This window comes from Zonotrichia albicollis, chromosome Z (assembly GCF_047830755.1).
Source record: "Zonotrichia albicollis isolate bZonAlb1 chromosome Z, bZonAlb1.hap1, whole genome shotgun sequence".
Classification (NCBI taxonomy): Eukaryota; Metazoa; Chordata; class Aves; order Passeriformes; family Passerellidae; genus Zonotrichia; species Zonotrichia albicollis.
The window spans coordinates 38,863,331-38,885,711 of NC_133860.1; the positions used below are offsets into that span (position 1 = coordinate 38,863,331).

General features: G+C 40.9%; 1 protein-coding gene across 1 annotated transcript in view; it reads left to right on the plus strand.

The window, feature by feature from the left end:
- The first annotated feature begins 223 nt into the window (after window positions 1–223).
- Window positions 224–22,381, plus strand: part of HOMER1 (homer scaffold protein 1) — an 88,815-nt gene continuing 66,657 nt past the window's right edge. The window contains exon 1 of the mRNA XM_005492131.4: window positions 224–1,391. Coding sequence (XP_005492188.1) covers window positions 1,387–1,391 — 5 coding nt within the window. The 5' untranslated portion in view covers window positions 224–1,386. The remainder of the gene's footprint in view (window positions 1,392–22,381) is intronic.

The following is a 22,381-nucleotide window of genomic DNA, read 5'->3' on the forward strand; positions in this document are numbered from 1 at the left end:
CGTTGCCGTGGAGACGGCGCCGCAGGGGCCGGGGGCGGGGGGAGGCGGCCCGGGCGCCGCCAGCACCCGAGCCCTCCCCGCTCCACTCTCCCCCCCGCCGCCGTTCCCTATTATAGAAGAGCTTCCGGCGGCGTGGACTACTCTGACATCATCCTCCGCACCCCGGTGACGTCAGCGCCGGGAGCGGGGCGTGACGTCGGTGCGTAGGGGAGCGCGGTGACGTGTTCTATTTAAAGCTCCCCGGGCGGAGGATGGAGGCAGAGCGGGCAGGTGCCGCCGCGGGCAGGAGCACGGTGGCCGCGTGCGGCGCGGGGCTGTAGGGCAGGGCGCGGCTTCTCTCCGCTCTTCTCGCCCCTTCCCTTCCCTCCCCTCCCCTCCCCGTTCTCCGGGAAGGAGGAGCGGGACGGAGGTGCGGGCTCCGCGCGGCGGCTGCGCCAGCCCGCCGCGAGGGGACGAGCGGGCGGTGGCGGAGGTGTGAGGCGGAGGCGGGGGATGCGAGCAGGCACAAGCGGCGGCTCGGTGGCGCCGGAGCAGCCGGGCACCGCCTGAGGCGGCCATCGCTCCCTCCCTCCGTTCCACCGGCGGGGCTGAGCCCACGGCCCCGCCGCAGAACAGCGCGGGCTCGACGGCGGCAGCCCCTCCCGCCGCCCGCTGTCAGTGACCGATCCGCCGCGCCCCAGGACGATGCCCGCCCGCTCGCTGCAGAAGAAGGCGTGACGGCGAGGAGCGGGCCCGCCACCGCGGGAAGGAGGAGCGGTGCCCCGCATCTCCGCAGCCGGGGGTGGGCGGGCGGGCGGATCGGGGGAACGCGGCGCCCCGGTGCCCCCGGGCGACGCGCGGCCGCAGCTCGTCGGTAGCGGCCTCTCGCCGGGAGTCCGATGCCAGCGCCGGTGCCACGGCTCGCTCTGCCTTCTCGGAAAAATGCATCCGTGCCCGCCACGCTGCTGGCGGCGGTGCTAGGGGGAGCGTCGGCGTGGAGCTCTGTGCGCACCGCCTGCCCCATCCCGCTCCGCCTCTGAGGCACACGGAGCCCTCCGCGGCCGCGCACGTCCCGGCGAGAAGCGCCGCAGCCACCGCCAGTCTCTCGCGAAGAAGGCGAGCGCCTCCCCGTTCACCTGCAGGAGGGGACTCGTCCGTCCCCGAAGCCACCGCTGCCGCCCGCCCGGTGGCCGGAGCCGCTGCCTGCGGGAGCCCGGCGGGGCCGGTGGCCATGGGAGCCTGGCCCGCGGGGGGCACTCCCTAGGGCGCGGGCGGCCCCGCTCGGCCCCCGGCGGTTGCGGCGAGCCCAGAGCAGCGGCCCCGCCGCCACGGGGCTGCGGAGCTGCCGGCGCGGCGAGGAGCGCCCCGGGGACGCGGCACCACCGGTGCCAGGCGCTGCCGGCCGCCATGGGGTAAGGATGTCGCGGGGGCCGCCGGGCTGGTGCCGGGGCTGGGGGTGGGAGCGGCCGCCCGCGGAGCTGTGGGCGCTGCTGGATGCGCACGGAGTCGAGGGGTCTCACTGGCGGGTGTGCCAGCAGCAGGAATCCTGCTGCAGTCGGTGCCATGCATCAGCCCCGTGAGGGGAGAGCCGTGCGATCCGTGAGGGGCGCACCACGATCTGCAGAGGTTTGTCTCCGCCGTAGCCACATCGGAATTCTGGAAGAGCCGTCTCGGCTCCCAGTTCCTCACTGTGAGGACCTCTCTCGGGTTGTTAGGCGATGTTCAGTCTTGAAAACGGGTGCTTTAAACTCAGTGCGCTAGGGTGAAATTCCAGAACAAGGAAGGCTCGCTTCCACTCTTCTGGAGTCTTCAGAGAATATCGAACTACGTGGGAATTTCTCAGTAAATTGAAGGCTTTGAGGAAGTCTGCCTCACAGCAGGTTCCCTAGTAAACTGGGGAATCCACTTGAGAGTTTAAGGAAATTAGAAGGAATGAAATCTGTAAAATTAGTCAGATTTCATACAAATTAGTAGATAAAAATGTGACATAGATACGTATGAAAACTTTCCACAGTCATATCCTTAGGAATTTGTATAGTGATTTGAAAAAATAGTCCATCCTACCGGGCTTGTCTGAAAGTGGAATGGAAACTCATCCATGTTCCAAAGCAACAGAAACCTGGTACGATCTGGCAAACTGCAAGGTGGAGGCAATCTACAAAAGTTACAAATCACGTCCTTTGTATTTTGGTCACTTAGGAATTCGGATGTGAAATTGGCATATTACTATGGGAGTTACAGATGTCTCCTCTAGCTGTTTAGGACATTTGAATTCTTCAATTTATTGACTTCCTTGCATGTGTGGTGATAACAGCTGCATCCTTGTCTCTGTGCTATCACTTGGGGTCACAGGTCAAGATGTAGGAAGGAATGACTCCTTGCTACTTAGGCCTGTTTTTATTTTTCTGTTGTCTTCCCTTCCATTAAAAAAATTTGAGCAGAATAAGCCCAAACTTACAGCTGTCTACGTATCCAAGAAAGTGATGTTTCTGCCAAAAGTCTAAATGATACAATAATTTTTTTGGGGTATATACTTAAAATTGCTAATCACACACAGGATTATGTAAAATTAAAATAATGGAAGCCTTCTCATTGATTTAAAATCAATGCTGTGTTTGTAAATGTTAGGATTAAGCTTAATCATATTACAAATCCACTGAACTGTTGAAGAGGAGCAAACATCTTGTCTCCAGAACTCCAGCTCTCCTAGTGTTTTACTGTCATAGCTTCTTAATAAACACTACAAATCCCTATTTGTTGAGAGCTGACATAATCTTAAAAAACACAGTTGTTGGTGCGATGACTTGAGTGGTATCTTGGCACATTAAGGTCAAGAACACTAAATTTGCTAGCGAATATTTTAAACACATTTTAGACAGTATGCTTTGGGGTATTGCAATATAGAATTCCTTTGCAGACCATCTCCTTACAAGAAGGGCAAACCCTGAAATGTAGGAATGTGTTACTAATAAGCCCGTATCTCTCTAAATCTGAGTGAGCACACGCAGGCCAGGGCCAGCACCTACTTAGTGCAACTGTGGGTAAGTATCAGACATCTGTTACTGTTCAGAGCAGAGGTCTTGACTTGGTAGCTGTTTAGAATTAATTTCTAAATGCAAGTAACCATGGATTTCAGAGTATTTCTGCACCAGGATGCACTGGGCTTTTAATTCAACAGTTGATACTCTATACTCTACCAAGGTCTAAAAACTGAGCATTCTATAAGCAAATTGCAAGATCATTGGTAATTCAATGTACCTGGGTCACGTGATGGTCTGTGTCTTATATTCAGTGTTTAATGGGTGCTGGTGTGCTGTGTGAGCTTGTAGACTGATTTTGTAGTACCTGACCGGTGGAGATCTCACCTATTTCAATGGTTAGAACACAGAAAACTTCGGGAGGGGGAAGTTGGCTTGCCAAACCAGCAGGAGCTTTCTTAGTCTGATTACATATAATGAAGAATTCATTGTTCTGCTGTGCAATGTTTGGCACATGCAGTACCATCAGGCAAGCCAGGTAATTATCCATTGGGTGTGTGGTGGAAACCAGCTGGTGAGTAACTGGGCTTTGGGCCAGTGCTGCTGTTAAACATTTTTGGGGAAACTTGAAACTAGAGAAATGTAGAGTAGTTCAGGACATTTTCTTATTGCTGTATCTTGTATGTCTGTGTGTGTCTTTCGTCTCACAGAAGGTAAGTGTATCAAGCCCTGTGGATTATATAGGCCAGACACACAGAATGTCCTTTCTTGTTTCTCTATCTGCCAGTCTGTCTCACTTCTCCCAGTTCCTCCTTCCTGTTGCATAAAACAAGTTCTTATCAATAGTTACTGTTGAGTGATATAGCCATTGTGGACAGCCTGTTGTTGGATTGACTACATACAATATAGTATTCTTTAACAGAAAAACATGGATTTTGTGTTCTGTCCTAGTTGATTACATGTATTCATGTGTTCATTGCTAGTATTGCACCATCTATTTTTTTCAATGCAATCAGAAGTCTGATTGCATTAAAAATCCTCAGATAACAGCTCTAAAGCATACCCAGGATTTATATTGGCAGCCTAGGGTGTTGTATGCATTGACCAGGTAAGTACTGTGTTTCAAGTTGGAACTGTTACTATATTTTTCTTGTTATTGGTACAGCTTGTACTTCAATCTGTGAGCAGGGAAAGTAGAGACAGGGATGCAGTTGTTGTTTAGGCTGTAATTAATACACTTCTTTACAAACACAATGGGGAAGCTGCACAGTTGTGAATTCTGGAGAGATGCAGAAATTTATGTCCTATTAAACATAATATCTAGTATTACTTCCTGATTTATTGATGCATAGTTTCTCCATAACTACTTCACATGATGGCCTTTACATGACAGCGGTGGACAAATATCTAAATTTGCTACTTGCTTTTCCCATCGTTCATGCTGAATTATAAGGAATTACAAGGTAAAAGCTTCTGGAAGATGTGCTCATCTCTGTCATGTCATGTTAGTCAAAGTGTCTTTATAAAGACTTCATCTTCAGTTTTGTTGGCCTATATTTAGTATGTTATCCTCATAAAGGTAGTTATGATATGTGTCAGTTTGAGATGGCAGAATTAGAATACTAGGGTTCTTCAGCTGACTGGAGAATATCGAGAAAGATTAGTCTTTTAGGATATACTTTTTAGTGCTGCACTTGCCTAGAAAAAAGTATTTTAATTTTTGGTAGTCTGCAACTGGCTGATCCACTCCGAGATCTTACTCTATTTGAAGTATGTGCAGTTAGTCAAACACATTTCCTTAAACAGGACAAACTACAGTCTTGTCCTGAAATGTTTCAGTTTGCTTTCTCTCTCTGGGTAACAACACATGAACACTGTAAAGCTCTTGGGGCCCAGAAGTATTATTGAATTTGTCCAGACTCAAATTCTTTGACCTGTTTTCCTTCCACAAGACTTAATGGTAGCTTTCCCCAGACTTTGTTTTAGCAATACTTCTATCAGCTGTGCTCCACAGAAATGCTTGAAGTAGTAGAGCGGAAGGTGTAGCTTCTTGGTAGTAGTTCAGTGTTACTGCAAGTCCTGACCATTTTGCTGTCTCAGGGGTAAAATTAGGTGCTTATTATGTGAGTGCAATGGCAGCAAAGTAGTTTATGCTGTCTTCTGTAGCAGAATGGAGAGTATAACAAGTTTTACAGATGACAAAACTTGGTTTTCTGTAAAGAATTAGTAATGTATAAATACCAAAACAGACTCCGTGTAAGTCAGCCTGAAATGGTTAATAAACTGCTTTTCAGAGAGCAATATGTGTAGACTTCTACCATGCTTAAATTATATTCTGTCACAGTCACTTTGACTTCAAAACAAGCATAAGAAATCTGAACCAGGCCAGATCTTCTGGCCTGGTAAAACATAAATGCATGTCCTGAGCATCATGAGGTGATGATTGTTGATTTAGTGAAGGTATTTGTAATGAATTAAGGTTGCAATTGATCTGTTTTGGTATTTCCGTGCATTATCAAGATTTTATAGGCCAATCCTTTTGGAAAAATCCTACTTCTGCTGAAAATAAACATTTAAGTCCTTCCAATTCATTACGTTGGGATTATTTTTATTATCAGTATTATTCTCATTTTTATTCTCAGTATTTGTTCTCATTATTTTTACTCTCAAGGCAAGCATGAGATGTGTGTGTGCGTTATGTGTGTTCTTGTGGTTTCTTTTTTCCAAAACAGTGTTTGCTCTACGTCAGTTACCATTATCTTTGCAGGACTCAGCTAGATGTTGAGCTAGTATCTAAGGAAATACACAGTCTTGGAGCCGCAGAAATTGCAGTGGCTTATAATTCTGTAACAAGTCAGCCCTTCTAATCAGGGAAGGCAATGACATTTAACTAGAGCTGAGCAGAGTATTTCTGCCTGCTAATTAGTAAAAGTTTTAAGTTGAATTTAGATATCACATTTATGGGAATTTTTGTTGCAAAACATTTAAGGTTTATGATTGTATCATAAAACTGTAATTTGATTAAAGACTCTTAGCTAATCACTTTAAATCATTGCCTTTCAAATCTGTGTCTATGCACTAGTGTACTTCAGTGAAGAGCATTATCATATGATGTAACACTAATTTACTGGTAGGTTCTCATTAGTATAAGTGCCTTGGACATTGTTTTAGTTGAAACTATGGTTTTCTAAGGTATTCCAAACCATATAAACAATGCAGATACTTCAGCTAGACTAGAACCTTGTTCTTTGTCTCCTTTAGATGTCTCTAATTTGGAAATTGTTCAGGCCTAAAATAATTAGCAAGGACCAAGGTCTCTGCTAGTCCAGAGGTTAAAAGTTAAGAGGTGCTTTGCCAGGAAACCAGTCTGGTGTGTTCATACCCAGGCAGGCTGCGACTAGGCCTCAAATGGACATTGAATGAATATGTGTACATGTGCCTGTGTTTTACCAGTGTGCGCTTCCTATCTGAGACAGTTTTGCGCTGGAGAAGGCTCTCAGGCTTCCCCGTGTGTGTGGTAATAGTGTTAGTAACAGTTAACTGTGACAGTGAACAAAGAAACTAAGTATTCTGTATTATTTAAAGTGAAAAAAATACCCCAGACTCCACCTCTTCTATTTTTTTTCTTCTAATTTAAAGATACCATGAAACATGTATATAAATGCCCTACTTAAAAGCCCCACTTAGGTGAAAGCTTTCTGTAAAAAAATTTTTCAAAGAACATGCTTTCTAGTTCAGGGTTTTGTGCTGTTCTTCCTGCAAGGCTTTTTCAGATATATTCAGTCTTAAGGTGTAATGGGTGATGAAAGCATTGCATTATGAAAAACCTTTTTCATAATCTGCTTTATATCCAGTTTTGATAGTAGACTTCTTTTACCATTCTGTTTCAAGTTTTTATATTTCCCAAGGCTCAGCCTTGTGAGATCCACCAAAATTAGTATTGTGTTCAGGACAGAAATACTATAGGGGAGAAGAGGCTAGAGGGAGCTGTGGGTTTATTCTACCTGGTCCTTGCACTATGCAGTGTTGAGCTCTGTTTTATCTACACACAGTCCTGGTAGTGGCATTGCTCCATTTGGTGAAGTAATTGAACTGTGTTTCAATATTATATTGATTTTCTGGAACTGCATCACAATCATGCTTCTGGCAACAGACTGTGCTCTGATACACTTTTTTGGTGGCAAGTAGTGATGAATCCCAGTCATCGTTAAAAAATTTGTCTAAGAAAATACTGTTTAAGCATGCAATAGATGATGTTGGATTGCCAGATACAAACCTATATTGATCTTTCCAGTAACTAGTCATGATTTCTGGTTTTTAAGTAACGATTATCAAGTTAGGTAAATTAAGCAGACTGCATTGCTCGTTTTCTGTAATGAGAGGGGAGAAGTTGAAATACATAGCTCCTCTCAGGTTTTTCTTCTTCCTCCACATACATGCAGATGCTTCACTGGCTCTGTTTTGTTGATGTTTGTGGTTGTGCTCTTTTCAAACATCCTGATTATTTAATTTTCACAGATCTTGCCACCAAATGGTGGGAACCACAGAAAGCAAGCACTGCTTCCTCCATTTGTCTACTACAGCACCAATGTTTGTGCAGTGAGCTACGTCAGTACTGTGACCTAGCTGACTGCAAATGCATGGGTGTGCACAAGGGAAGGGCGACTACAGGTGGGAGAGACCTACTTTTTACTACAGTGCTGTCTGTTTACTCTGGTGAGAAATGTTTGAAAAGGTCTGAACTCAGACCTACTCCTGTTGAACTTTGCTCCTCAGTTTTGAAGCTCAGGTCTGGAAAGGTTTTTTGTGACTGTCCACTAGGTTGAATCTCAGCTTATTGAGAAATGGTATTATTTTTCCCCTTTGAATAGTGTATTTTTTGGTAAAACAAAATAACACCACAGCCAAACCCAAACAAAAAAACTCACTAAACCCAAATGATAATAGGTTATATTGCTGGGTATAGAATTTGGGTTTTTAAAGTGCTTTGAAATTACTTATTGTGTAAACAGTGTGCTGTATGGATCCACGATTAATCTTGAATCTCTTCTTGTAACAGGACATATGATATCTTCGCAGAGTTTTGAAAACTGAAGAATAAGCTTTAAATGGTCAACACTTTACAGTGAAGTGTTGATGAAATAAATAGTCTTTGACATGTATTCTCACAATTCTTAAGCCTACTTCTTAGGCCTGTTCATTTCCAACAGACTGCTAGTCCATAATTCTGAAAGAATGTACTGTGTGATATAGGAAAAAAGCCTGTTTTCTCCACTGACTTACTGTGGAGTACACAGCAATGGCAGGTATCTTACGTTACTTCTCATGCTAACAAAAATAAACATATGCAATAATATGTGCTGTGTATATCTTGTCAAATGGCTGTATGCAGTAAATTGGGATCCTAAGCGCATATTCAGATAATTTGCTTTAACTCTTGCTTTTGCACTACTTGGGGGTTTTTCACTGACTGTGTGTGACTAAAAGAGTTAACCTGCAGTTAGACAGGAGCACTTCTGTTGGATTTAACTTAATTTCAGCTTCTGGATACTGATTTCCAAGTGCTTTTTCAACATTTGAGTGTAAGTCCCTTTTCTTCATCTAGACATGTGGAGGAGCTGATTTTTACTAGGAAACAATTAGCAGTGCTTGGGAATAGATGGTGTCCTGCTGATTGGAGTCATAGGTACTCATGGTTCACAGAAGTACTGCAGAGCTCAGATAGTATGTCTGGCTACATATGATAGTAAAACTACAAAGGATCTTTGAGAAGTTTTCATAAAAAAGATACTGGTGGTGAAGTACATGATGAAAGAATGGTCCATTTTGGCTGAATTTTGTGAAATGAGCACTGAGCACTACATTCCCTAAGATAACCTCATATCTGAATGTAAATGCTGCCCATGTCTCTTACAATGGATCTTAATAGGCTACTTAAGATCTGAAGTAGTTTTTACTGAGGCTCATGCATTTGTTGAGCTAAAATATGACATAGAAATTAAAAACAACAACAAAGCTTCTTTTGTCCACATTAATTACAGTGTTTAAAATCAGACTGCAGAAAAAGCTACTGGAATGTAGCTTTTTCTGTTACTGGAATGGAATGATGAGTATTATAGGGTCCTTTTCAAATATGCCACTTTTATTGTTAGCAGAACTGGAGAATTAATATTATTCTGGGTGAAGTTCTTAGAGAAAGACAATCTGCCTCTTCTGTAATTGTTCTTTACAAAGAACAATTTTACTTGGCATTAAAATATATTTAGAGTCCTTTTCTTCTCCTTAGTAACAACTGCAAATCCAACATATAAAGAATACTGCTGGTCTTGAGTACTCAGAGATGGACATGGTCCTCCTCAAATCACTTGTGCTAAGTCAGCCTTTATAGCTGGAATTCACATCTAAATCTTGCAAACGTTGCCTTCTGCTTCACCATCATGTTTGTCTTTTTGTCTTTGTACTTCTGCCACTGGTTAATGTTTTTGTAAAACCCAAGAATTTGCTTATTCAGGAAAACGTAGACTATTTTTTCTTACATCTGTACTGTTCGTCTTCCTGAAGAACTGTTACTCTTCATTTGCTTGTAACATTGGAAAAGATTTTGCAATTAATTATGGTATGAGTACTTCCTGCTCATGGCATTATATTTACTGTATTAACCAGTCTGTTTGTAAACACAAAACTTGTTAGTGAGTGAGAAATAGCAGTTTCTGCTATATTGACCAGTATTTGATGCTTCAGTTAAGCCTCTTTTGGACATAACCATGGGAGCACCTAAGTGCTCCGGTTTGAGAAGACTATACCATGTTTAGCATACAGCTATAAAATGTTTTTAAATACAGCCTTCTTTAAAACTGATTTTGCAATGCAAGCATTCTGTAAGTAGCTAATGAGCCTGCTAGGTTTTGGCCACTATTTATATCATGGGTACAGAAACACTGGGGCTTGTTCTGATACATTTAATATCTGTTCTGATATGCACAGGTGGGGGTGAGGGAGGCTTTTCTAGTTCTCGTTTCACACATAGATTTTGAAGATATGGAACCCTACCCGTTCATTCAGGTACTATGTAAGGAAAATTGTTAATTAAAAAAAAAATCATGCTAAGATAACTAGCTCTTAAAAACACTGGTTCTTGCTCTTTGTTTAGATGCTTCTTAACTGTAGTAGCATGCATTTATTACTGAATATTTTTATTGAGCTGGTAAGTATAGGCCTCTAAAGTAGGCAGTTGGAGCCAAAACTTCTGCACTGTGTGCTATCCTTTTTTTTTTTTTTTTTTTTTCCTCAGTTTGTCAAAATGCTAAGCAGTGTTCTGAGACCTGATTTTTTAAAAATTATTTTCATCTGAGTGAAACCCTGACGCCCACCTGCTATCTTGGGGTTGGAACTAAGGTCATCATAAGTGCCTTTCAGAAGCATAAGCTAAATTTTGAAGTGCTGTTTGCAAAGTGGTTGCTAATCTAATTCCAGTACAACACATAACACTTTGTCTTTACCAGCCTCCACCAGCACAATCAAAGGAAGTACATGAGCTGTCAGTGAGAAAATGTTTCTTTACATTATTTCAGTAGCAATACCTGTGGCTAGTACTAATGTCGTTTCGTATTTCCAGAACTGTTGTCTTCGCAGAATCACATAATGGGTAAAATAGGAAGGGACTACAGTGGGTCATGTTGTCCAAGCTCCCTGCTCAAGCAGTGTCATCCCAGAGAACACGGCACAGCATCGTGTCCAGACAGCTCTTGAGTATCCCCAGTGAGGGAGACTCCACACTGTCACTGGGCAATCTGTTCCAGTGCTCAGTCACTGCACAATAAAGAAGTTCTTCCTCATGTCCAGGTGGAACTTCCTGTGCATCAGTGTCTGCCCACTACCTCTTGTCAAATTGCTTGGGACCTCTGAGAGGATGGTCCACCACTGGTCCATTTTCTTTACACCCTTCCTTCCAATACTTGTATACACTGATGAGATGCCCTCTCAGTTGTTTCTTCTTGATGTTGAACAGCCCCAGCTCCCTCAGCCTTTCATCATCAGAGAGATGCTCCAGACCCTTCATCATCTCTGTGGCCTCTGCTGAACCCACCCCTGGAGCTCCATGTTTCTGTTGCCACGAGGAGCCCAGAACTGGACACAGCACTCTAGGAGAGGCCTCAGCAGGGCCGAGTACAAGGGCAAGATCACCTTGCATAACCTGCTTTTCCATTGCATGGCAATGCTCTTTCTAATGTCCCCCTTTTTGGCTACCCAGACACGCTGCTGGCTCATGGGCAGCTTGTTGTCCACTGGAATACCCAGGTCCTTCTCCACGGTACTGCTCCCCAGTGGGTCAGGCCGAGCCTGTGCTGATATCAGCCTGGGGTTGTTCCTCCCCAAGTGCAGGACCTTGCATTTGCCCTTGCTGAATTTCAGATTGTTCTTCTCTACCTGTCTTTCCATCCTGTCAAGGTCATTCTGAAGGGTTGCACAGAACTTAGAGGTGTCAGTCATTCCTCCCGGCATAGTATCATAACTGAATTTGCTGAGGAGAAATCTGCCCCCTTTTACAGGTCAAGGATGAACAAGTTAAACATTTAGAGCCCAGTATTGAATCTTAGGGGACACCACTAGGGACAGGCCTCCAACTTTACCAATAATTTTGACCCTCTGAGATCTGCTTTTCAGCCAGTTCTCAATCAACCTCACTGTCCACTCATTCAGTCCACACTGAATTTGTCAATGAGGATATTAGTGATGGTGTCAAAAGCCTTGCTCAAGTCAAGTAGACAGTGTTGACTGCTCTCTCCTCATGAGCTGCTTATCAGTGGAATGAACAGCTTAGTCCAGGTGTGACTGCCCCTTCTCTGTCTGTTGAGGTTCATCCCCATGGCATAGTACTTCACATAAGTGCTTCCGTGACTGATGCTTACTATGCAAACCTAACTTTTCCCTTGTCAGCTGCTGTAGTGGACTGTGCAGAGCACTCTTTGCTCCATCCTTGGTGTGTGTTCATACTAGTATATTTAAAAATGGATTTTGCCCCTTATCATTATTTTGCATCTCACTACAGTGGGAGGTTGCCTGACAGTGCAAAGCATGTCATTGGGAGAGACAGGATTTGGAGCCATCTTAGGAATACCTTCAGTGATCCAGTGAGAAAACTGCATTACCTGTCAGGAATGATATTTGGATGTCTCAGAGTGTTTGGCGTAAGTGTGCTGTGAACAATCAGGGAAACAGACCTGGGATTCCCCATTAGAGGTCAATATAGGTTCAACCACTGCATCCAAAATTCAATAGTGTTTACTCGGCTGTAAGTTATCAGAAGGGAGAAACTTGCTGGCATAGTAATAACATGCTGAAAGTGAATTAAAGAGCCTTTATAGTTCCTCTAGTGCTCAATGGGTGATTCAAATTTATTTGTTATTTATGAATATAAAATTAATTTGTTTACCTTTCTAGGAATCTAATTCAGTTCCTTGATACAAATAAAATGATCCAGTTCTCATCTTCTGATCTGGAACAGTGATTATTTTTTCCTTTGAAAATTAACATGCAACTGTAGCACTCTGGTTGGGATTGCAGATTGTTTGAAGATGAAGTCCTGGTGATGAAATGCATGTCTATTCAGCCCCTTCTTATGTCAGTTCTGATACTTCCACTGGTTCTGGTGAAAACATGAATTCAGCTTTGGGGTATCTGCAGTTAACATGTGGTAGTCTAGTTGTTTGTTTCAGGGTATTTATTTTTGAGGGTTAAGTGAAAAGCTCTTGAAACTGACTGTTAACTGATGAATTCTTAATGTCAAATATGTTGTTTGTGGGTTTTAAGATGGAAATTAAAGGTGTGACAAGTGCCAGGCCCACTTAAAGAAAAAGCTTTTTCACATGGAGAAAGCATGTCAAAATTAAAAACCTGGAGATGTGGAAAAAGATGGAGTGGATGCAATTGATTGGGTGAGAAGTAGTGAGGAGGTGTGATTGTTTCTGTATGAAGGTCTACAGGGAAGCAAAATGGAAATTTAGAGCCAATAAGGAGATGAATTAAAGCTATTGAAAAGCAAAGAGAAGTTGGTCAAGACTGCGGTGCCAAATGAGGAAACCCCATTTTAGTACAGACATATCTTTAAGGCTAATTCCAAATGTGGAGTAATAAAGAAGGAGGATATGTATTCCTTGGGTTTTCTGCTGTTAGCAAATTGCCAAGACATCTAGTATTAATAATAACAAAATTATGACTAGTATTATTTTAGCGTTGTCTCTCAAAGTCAAAGATGATTAGAAAAACAGCTGTTAGGTTAATTTTTAAATAGTATCACTGGTTACCATATAATTGCCATTTATCTCAATGGAAACACATGATGACTTGATTCTATTATTTCGTATTTCTTCTATTATTTTCTAGGTTCCAGAATTTTCATCAGTCTATTGTCAAAGGCCCCAGCTTTGCCACTTTGCTCCATAGCTGTGAAATACAGCCATCAGAACAGAAATTCTTGTCTAAGCAATGATGAGACTTGATGGAGCATGCAAAATCACACTGAATGTCAACTCAGAAAATACTGTGTTTACATTGTTTATTGAACTCTGATATATTTTATAGAATCTAAGATTATGTAGGATTGCCGCTGTTATTATTTCAATGATTTACATATCTTCATGTCCTAGTGCCATCCCTCTATTCTCACTTCCTTCATACTGCATTATCAGTGCATGATGACACTTGTCAGTGCTGCTGAAGGATTTTATTACATCTACTAAATTGATCTAACCAAACTTTAGAACAGAAGATGTTGATTTACAGACAGTCTTATGCTTTCATGTCAGGACAAAGTGAGGAGTTTCAGTCTGGCAGTTTTCTGAATCTGCTGGCATTTCTACCAGTGTTGTTGTATGACCCTTAAATCCCACTGACCACTATGATTAGCATCAAAGACCATGCAAGGTGCTGTTTCTACCTATCGCTGCCTCAGAAAGAGTGCCTAAGTGGCCCCATGCAATTTGGCTTAATTCTTACCTTGTTTAGTCAGCATCAATTGGTCTAATTAGTTACTTGTGAGTGGCATAAACAGTCCTTATCACAAGCTGAAAATTATTTTGCATAGGAAACTACTGAATTTCAGCTCTTCAAGAATCCATAAATTGATTTGAGGGTGTCTGTGAAATGTGAAAAGGAAAATATGCAGGTCATGAATAGGCTTGCATTCTGGAGATTGCAGAGATTGAAAATTATGTCCCATCTGGAGCCTTCCTCCTCTTTTTCCTCATCCTTCTTCATGCCCCTGGTAAGGAGACTGCTGCTGCGCCCGCTTGTAAAGCAGTACACAAACTCCTGCCTCACTAGCAGTGTCTCTGGATCCCAAAGCAACTTTGTGCTCTGGCTCTCTCAGCTTCTGTTGTTTGGAGAGCTGTGCTTGTGCTGCTGGTCTAAGGGGCTTCTTTATTTTTTTTTTTTTGCCCGCCCCCCTTTAAATTGTAGCTCTTGTAATGGTTCTGAATACTATAGATATTGTTCCCAAGGACTGTGTATAGAAAATATCCATTTATTTAAACTCAAGAAAACTGGTGGTGCAGGAAGACAGGAAACTATAATTTAATTGTTGCATGACTTTGTAAATAAAGTACTCTGTTAAATAACAGTAGAAACTCAAGCTAAGCAGTTAAACTACTTAATATTCTCCATTAAAATTTTTACATGGGTTCTCTAAGAGTAGTCTGACTGTCAGAACTCCATTGCAGAGAGATTTTAGATAGAGATTGCAACGGAAAAATTGTACAGAGAGTATCAAGGAACTGGGGGAACTAACTAGAAAGCCTGGTTGTGGATTGCTTTCGGGCCTTTCTAAACTTATTTTACTAACAAGCATGAATAACATTAGTTCTTTCTTTCTGCTTTCTTCTCTTTTCTGCATGTGTTGCAAGTGTGGCTAAGTTGGATTTCCTTGCTGTAGAATGGAGAGAAACGAATGTTTTTAGACTGTTCATTGCCTGCTTATTTCTTATTCCAGATGCAGCGTAGCTTAGCTTACTGCATATAAGGGCTGCTGTAGGAATGTTAATATCTAGACTTCTTTCAGAAACATCTCATTACACTGTTATTTCAGGATTCTTTGTTCATAGACTAGAACCTGACATTAAGTTGGGTATTTTTTGTTTACTTCTGATAAATACTTTTAGTGACTAGATGTGGAAAATAGCTGTACATCTTAAAATTAATTTTCTAGTTCTAGAGAGAGAAGAAATCCTGTCTTGGATTCCTGACAGGAATTTTTGCACAGAGCAAAATTCAAGAAGAAATTATAGTTTTTTAGTGTCATGATTTCTTAGTGTTTTCACTATAGATAAATTTATAATATATTGTAAAATTCAACCTAACATAGTTTAGCTGCTCTTAAGCTATTAAAAGCTAATGGTTAGTTCTGTCCAATTTTGTAATTAAAACAAACTTAAGGTAAACATTTATTCAGAGATACCTTTGTTCACTTACTTGCACAATTGAGAGGAATAATCACTTAGGTACCCAGAAAAATTCTGAAGATACCTATATCTGTATTCTTGGAATAAGTTACTAAACTGAAGTAAGAGCTTTAGGAAGATAAAGCAGAGTACTTGATAATATGCTTTTTGTTACCTCAGTTTTTTCCCAGAACTCTCCCTGGATTCCTGCTATGCAAGTGAGCTTTTCAAGGTCATGTGGAAGGACAAAAAAAGGAAAACCTTAGAGAGATGGACCATCATTCAGCTGTGGGAGTAACTTTCACAGTCAGTGATGAATTATTGCTGTGAATGCAACACTTCAGCTGGTTGCCTACTTGCTGAACTTGAGCAGCATACAATATAAGCAGCATACAATAATATGGGGGCACTGGAGAACAGGCACTTAAAACAAACCCAGAGAATTGCAGAAGTGAAAGCAAATCCAGTATTTATTTTCCTTCATTTTTTTTTAAAAATCTGTTTAACACTTCCCTATGCATAACCTACAGGTAGCTTTATTAATCTTTAGTGTAAAGAGCTCCATGTTCACTATCATTATACCAAAAATTTAAGAGTTTTGTTGGGATTTTTCTTTGTACTATATAAGCCTTAATTTTAAGTAGTGGGCACTGGTTTGTCCTCAACTTTGCAACTCTGCCACCTTCCATGCTGTTGATGTTACTGAATTTGTGAGACTGTAATGTCTGTGCTGTCCTACAGCTCAATGTAAATCTGTGCTGTGGAAAAAGCTCTTTGCTCTTCTAAAGTTTACTAAGATGCTTCATGAGTCCCTCACGAATTGTAAGCTCAGATGGAAGAGGAATGAGGTTAGGTAAACTTTCTCTTTTGTCTTCATGTTTGTTCAGTAGCAAGAGCTATATTTCCCGGGATATGGTAATCCTAACTCTTGGGATTTTATGTGATGGCAATACACATACATTTTAAATGCTGTCCATGTTTGTCTTATACTGCCTGTTTGTATGAAACTCTCCTACCTCTTTTCTTTCCCTTCCTTCTCTGGAAGGTACTGTGTGTGGGCTTCCTGAGTATTTGGTTGAGATTGGTACATATAGAGTCATCCATTTGTTCCCCAAACAGACTATTTTATAGGATTGCATACCTGTGAACTGTAGAATTGTTGAGGTTGGAAAAGACCTGTAAGATCACCAAGTCCAACAATCAGCCTAGAACCAGCACTATGATCACCACTAAAACATGTCCTTAAGTGCCATATCCACTTCCAGGAATGATGACTCCACCACTTCCCTGGGCACCCTACTTGATAAACCCTTACCATAAATAATTTTTTTCTCAATACGTACTCTAAACCTCCCCTGGTGCAAATTGAGGCTATTTCCTCTCATCCCATCACTTTTTACCCAGGAGAAGAGACTGACCCCCACCTGGCTAAAACCTCCTTTGAGATAGTGGTAGACAGTGATAAGGTCTTCCCTCAGTCTCTTTTTTTCTTCAGGCTATATCCCCCTGGCTGCCTCAGCTGCTCCTCATATGACTTCTGCTCCAGTCCCTTCACCAGCTCTGTTACCCTTCTGAAGATATCATCCATCTTAGTGGATGTGCCAAAATGTTACCAAAAGGAATTGATTTCAGAAATATTTGAAGTTATGTGCTTTCCTGACTTGTTGGCTGTGTAATATAAAACTTCTATTAATTGATGCAATAATTCAAGGGAACAGTTTTTCTGCTAATGGAAGTCTATAGTTGCTGACTTTAAGCAGAGTTCTGTCTGCTCATAGGCATCAAATTTAATGTGGTTTGTATAAAACTATATTCTTTGCATTTAGCTGTATACATACATATTTTCTATATACTCCTTAGCCCACAGTGAAATGTTGCAAGGTTGTTGTTTAGGGTTTTTATTGGATTTTTTTTCCTTTTCAAAAGTGTGGGGTATTAGGGTATGAAAACAGAGTGCAACATTTCCCTCTGTTGTCCAAATGGATAACAGATTTTCACTAGTTTTTATACAGGCACTAACATTTGAAAGATAATAGATTTCTGGTAATCACTAAATTATTTTCTACTGACTTCCTGTACCTTATTTCTCTTTAAGTACTGTGCAATATTCTACTTCAAGCTGAAACAAATTGGTTAAAACTTCAGGTCCTTGCAGACGTAAGAGACAGTATACAATTATTTTTCTGGCAAAGGTGAATGTATTTTTTACTTAACCTAACAGGTTTAGTGAAAGTCTCTAGAAAATTTTGCTCCCCTCAAATCCTGAAAAATGGCAGTTATTTCTTGTGATGCTGTGCTAACTCCTAAGTGCTTAAAAATCTTAATACTAATGGCTGATTCTTAAGTAGAAATAAAACAGCTTAGAAAGTGCTTGAAGACACTGCCTGTGCAGTGTTACATAGCTACAGAGCACAGTCTGTAAAGCTTATAGTTTGAACTTTATAGCTAAATAGGCAGTTACACATATTGACTGATAACTGTATATAGAAAACAAGCTTTTTTGTAGCAACTTTGTAAACATTTGCTGACTTCAAATAAACCAAAACATAACATCAAGAACAAGTCTAAGAATGTGGATGTAGAACTAGATAAACCATTGGTGGGATGGGAGAGATTTTGATTTGGTTACATGATTGTAACTTCCACTTTTTTACTATCTCAAAGCTTGTTTTGAGATATGAAAGTTGTTATTGTATATATACATTGTACCTGAAAGTTGTGTGTAAGACAGAAAGAAAAATCTGAAGTCATAGTCATTACACAAGTGCACTGAGTGTGTTTGTTTAACTTCATAATTTTATCTTCAAGATGGTATTGTCAGTTATTTGCCATCCAGAAAAGGATTACATTTCAGAACAGTCTGCATACATTGGAAGCCAATGTTGTGCAATACTTTTCCCCAAATGTATACAATTTTTATCAGATCTCAGAGCATTTTTATGAACATGGAAAATTCTGTGGTTTCCTGTTGCTTTGAACTGTGGTTTCCTGTTTGCTTGTTGACTTATACTCCTTAAACAACACTGACTGTGTTTGGATGCTGTAGTTTATTAAGTGGTTTTGACTATAGTTGCACTTTTAATCAGTCTCCTAATTTCTTTTCAGGAATCTCTTCTCAAGCTGCTTAGAGTAACAAAAGCTTACTACAGCTTCAGAAACAAGCTAGGGGAGAATAGTTAGCAGGACACTGGGAAAAAGCTGTGGGATTAGTATGATGACATGTGGAAAAAGCAAAAAGGTCTTTGTCCTCTCCTAAATCAGCAAATGCCTGAAATACCATGTGCAGTGTTCATGTTGTCTGACCTGGGGAGAAGTTTCCTTGGGTGACAGCTATTGCAGAGGCTTGGAATTCGGTGTGTGCAAGATGACTACCTGCAAAATATGCCTACTGTGGGGGTTTGCGGTCCTCAACTGCCAGAGACAGTGCTGAGCATGCCGTCTGTCATGTGGCAGGGTCTGCTGTGTCTAGGGCTCTAATGGCATGAGGACAGTACATTTTTTGTTCAGTCTCCACCACTCCAGTCAGCTTGGAGTGTGGCTGCGCTCCCATTTTGAGCACAGGGATATTGCCCTGCTTTTGCCTGCATGCAGCATTATCTTCCTCTGAAACTCTTTTTATGAAACCTGATGAATGAAATCTTGCACTTCTTACAACAAGAAAAAATCACCAAGGCACATTTTGTTTGACTTGTTTTGAAAGCAGTCTTGTATGTGGACTCCATGTGCATCAAAGCCGGGAAGTCTGGATAATGCATTGGAGTTTGTGGAGAAATAGATGTGGACATGAATCTCATGGAATTTTCACTATCAAAACTGAGCTGAGTAAGAACACCCCATCACACATGTTTGTTCATTACCTTTTTGTCTTACTGTTTGGGGAAAGTACCTCTGCTGAGAAATTTAAAACTTCCAGGTAGCAGGCATTGCCCGTGGTAGTTCCTTTTTTAAAAAAAAACTCAGTTCCCCATAAGCCACAGTCACTCAGTGTTTCCTAATTTTGGTATCTGCTGTCTGCTGTCTGCTTTTGCTTGGGCAGCTCTTCACTCCAGCTCTTGCTTAGGAGTCATTGCTTGTGTCTCTTTTGTCTTCATCTGCAATCCTGGCCTGGTCTTGTGTCCATACAGGGTTACCTCATCCTATGTAGTGCAGCAACTTCTCTGCCAAAGCACTGTCAATTTAGCCCTGTATGGAGGAGGAAGGGAGGGTTGTGTCTAATTTTTAATATGTTTTTTAGCATCATTAGCACTCCATAAGAGGAGGAATGTAGGACCTCAAGTAAAGTTGTAGAGGTTTGTACTTTCTTTTGAGTGGCCTTATTGTTTTTAGAATAACTAAGATAATGGAATCCCAATCTTGAGAAATGATAGGTTTTATAGCATTCAAGGTAATTTTAGAATCATGGTAAGCAATAGTGTGAGGAAAGAAATAAGGAAAAAGAGTTCTTCACCACTAGTGCTGTAGAAGTACCAGATGTTGAAGAATAGAGATTTTTTAAAAAAATGAAACATATCTTAATTATGAATTAGCAAGGAAAGTACTTTCTGACCTTCTATACTAACTTAGCTTCTTTTATGCAATCTTTGATTAGTGTAACGCTTCCTATATTAGCAGTCTGCATTTTTTTTGTAAAGACTGTGTAAAGATGTCAAAAGGGAAAGAGTGGTTTGAAACTATTCATTCAACTGTTAGTAAACCTAACTGTTAGTTAGGTTTATCACCTAAGTTTAGCTTAGGATTGATCAATGAATATCAATGAATAAATTTCTGTATTGATTATGGAAAAGCCTGTTATGACTCTGCCTGCTAACGTGATACTCATTATGCTTTCTTACTCATCACATTGCTCCTTGGGTCCAGGAGGATTTGGCACTTATTTCTTGTTAGTCTTTGTCTGACCACCCTAATGTTGCAGCCTAAGGCAATTAAGAACAGCAGGATATGAGCCTTAATGTTTTTACCATGCCTGAGCGGACATTTCTAATAGTCAAACTGTGTTACTATGGCATTCTTGTTAGTTTGTTTTCTTTTTGTTCAGCATCAGTATATTTCTGGAAAAATGAATTACTTTGCTTTGTAATTAGTGTGGAGTTCTCCTCTTAGTTCCTATTAATGCCTTTAATGAGTACTGAATACCTTCTGATAATGAAAGAAAAAGAAGAGAAAGCCGAAAGGGGAAGAGAAGAGAGGGAAGAGTAAAAAGCTGGTAGGGCGGTTTGGTTTTTTAACAGGATTGATTTTTCTTCTTTAAAGATGTTCTTCCTTTCTCAACTTCTTATGGAGGGGATGGTGCTATGCAGGGCAACAGTTGGACTCAATGATCCTTTAGCATCCCTTCCAACTCAGCTTGTTCTGTGATCCTGTGAAAAATAGAAGACCTTTTTTTATAGATAGAAATATATATTATAATTTTAAAAAACACATATTAATTGTTTGACCACCTAGCAAGGCAAAGAGGAAGCTATCTTCCTATCTTATATTCCTAAAATTAATATTGTTTCAGCTGAATTGATTGAAACTTCCAGACTGGGAGGGCATCGTGTCCTTATGTGGATAATGGAAGAGCAAAACCTTTATGTGAAGATGTATTGGCTACAGTTGCAAATATTTTTACATGTTTTATACATTATGTATTGCATGTTCACAGATGTAGGAAATCGAAAATTTAAGTAGCTCTATATAATATGTTGCTACAGAAAAGTGCAGGTGATGTAATTGTATAGCAGCTTTGAAGGACTTCAGTGGTGCATCAGTGACTGGTTCTATAACACATGTAATCGTGTAGATATATAGTGCATAACTTCCATTAGCTTGCAGAAATAATCTTTATAAATTTTCATTGTCAAGTGTCAAAACAGTGGTCTAATTCGAGAGTCATCAGAAGTTTGGTGTCTTTGTCAGAAAAAAATCCTAATTACTCTAGTAATCTGGCAAAATCATGATTTATCCAACTCATTTAACAAAGGGCACTATGCTTTTTCCACAGAGCAAAGACAGCTTGTCATTCAGTAAAGCTGTACTTTGGGCATGGAAAGAAAATACTGTAACTCTGGTTTTATCAGAAGGGATTAAAGAAGTGTAGGTTAGCTTGATTTTTACTGTTCCGTATCTAACTATACCGTCTATGCCAGACCCACACTCTGCCCTGCAAAGTGCTCTGCTTGGTCTTGAGCAGCAGTGCTGAGCAATCAACAGGAACATGCAGGCCACCTCATTAAACAAATTGAGGATATTTTGGTGGAGCTGTGGAAGATTTTTATGATGACAGTGCTGGAGAGCAGCATCCCAGGGCTGAACAGTTGACTTTCACTGACACTCACTTCAGCCATATAGTACTCACCTACCTTTTACATATTAAATTCCTAACCTGTGGTGTGTTGTGTGATATACTGAAAGTCCCAGTTGTGTGATATACTGTACTGGGAGTGAACTGAGCATCAGTGCTGGTAAAATGCATATTCATTAACCACACATCATTAACCACATACATCTATGTCCTGGATTCAGATCTTCTTTGATCTTTCAGTAACATGGTCAGAACCTTTATAATTTCCTTTCAATGTCAATATTCATCAAAACAATTGGCAGGCTTCTTAGATTGTTTCCCATTTTTTGATGGGCTCTTTAATTTTCCAGGGTTAAAGAGCTGGTGCATTATGTTAATTTGCATCCCCTTGATATTGGCATATGCTTAACTGGGAGGTAAATTATAAAATAGATCTAATGTTGAAGACAACTGAAGTATGATTCTTCAATCATACTTCTTCAAAGTATTATTGAAGAAGTAATTTTAGATATTCAAAAGAGCAAAAAGAATTAGTTTGTTCTGTTAAACAAAAAGTCTATGAATGCCAGCCACCTTTGCTTAACATTCGCGTGCAAGAGATTTGGATCAGGGAAACAGCTATGCAACCTCCTCTAGTGGCTGATTTACAAGGAAATCAACCTTGGTGATTTACAAGGAAAAGATGAATTGAAGCTGAGGGTAGATTT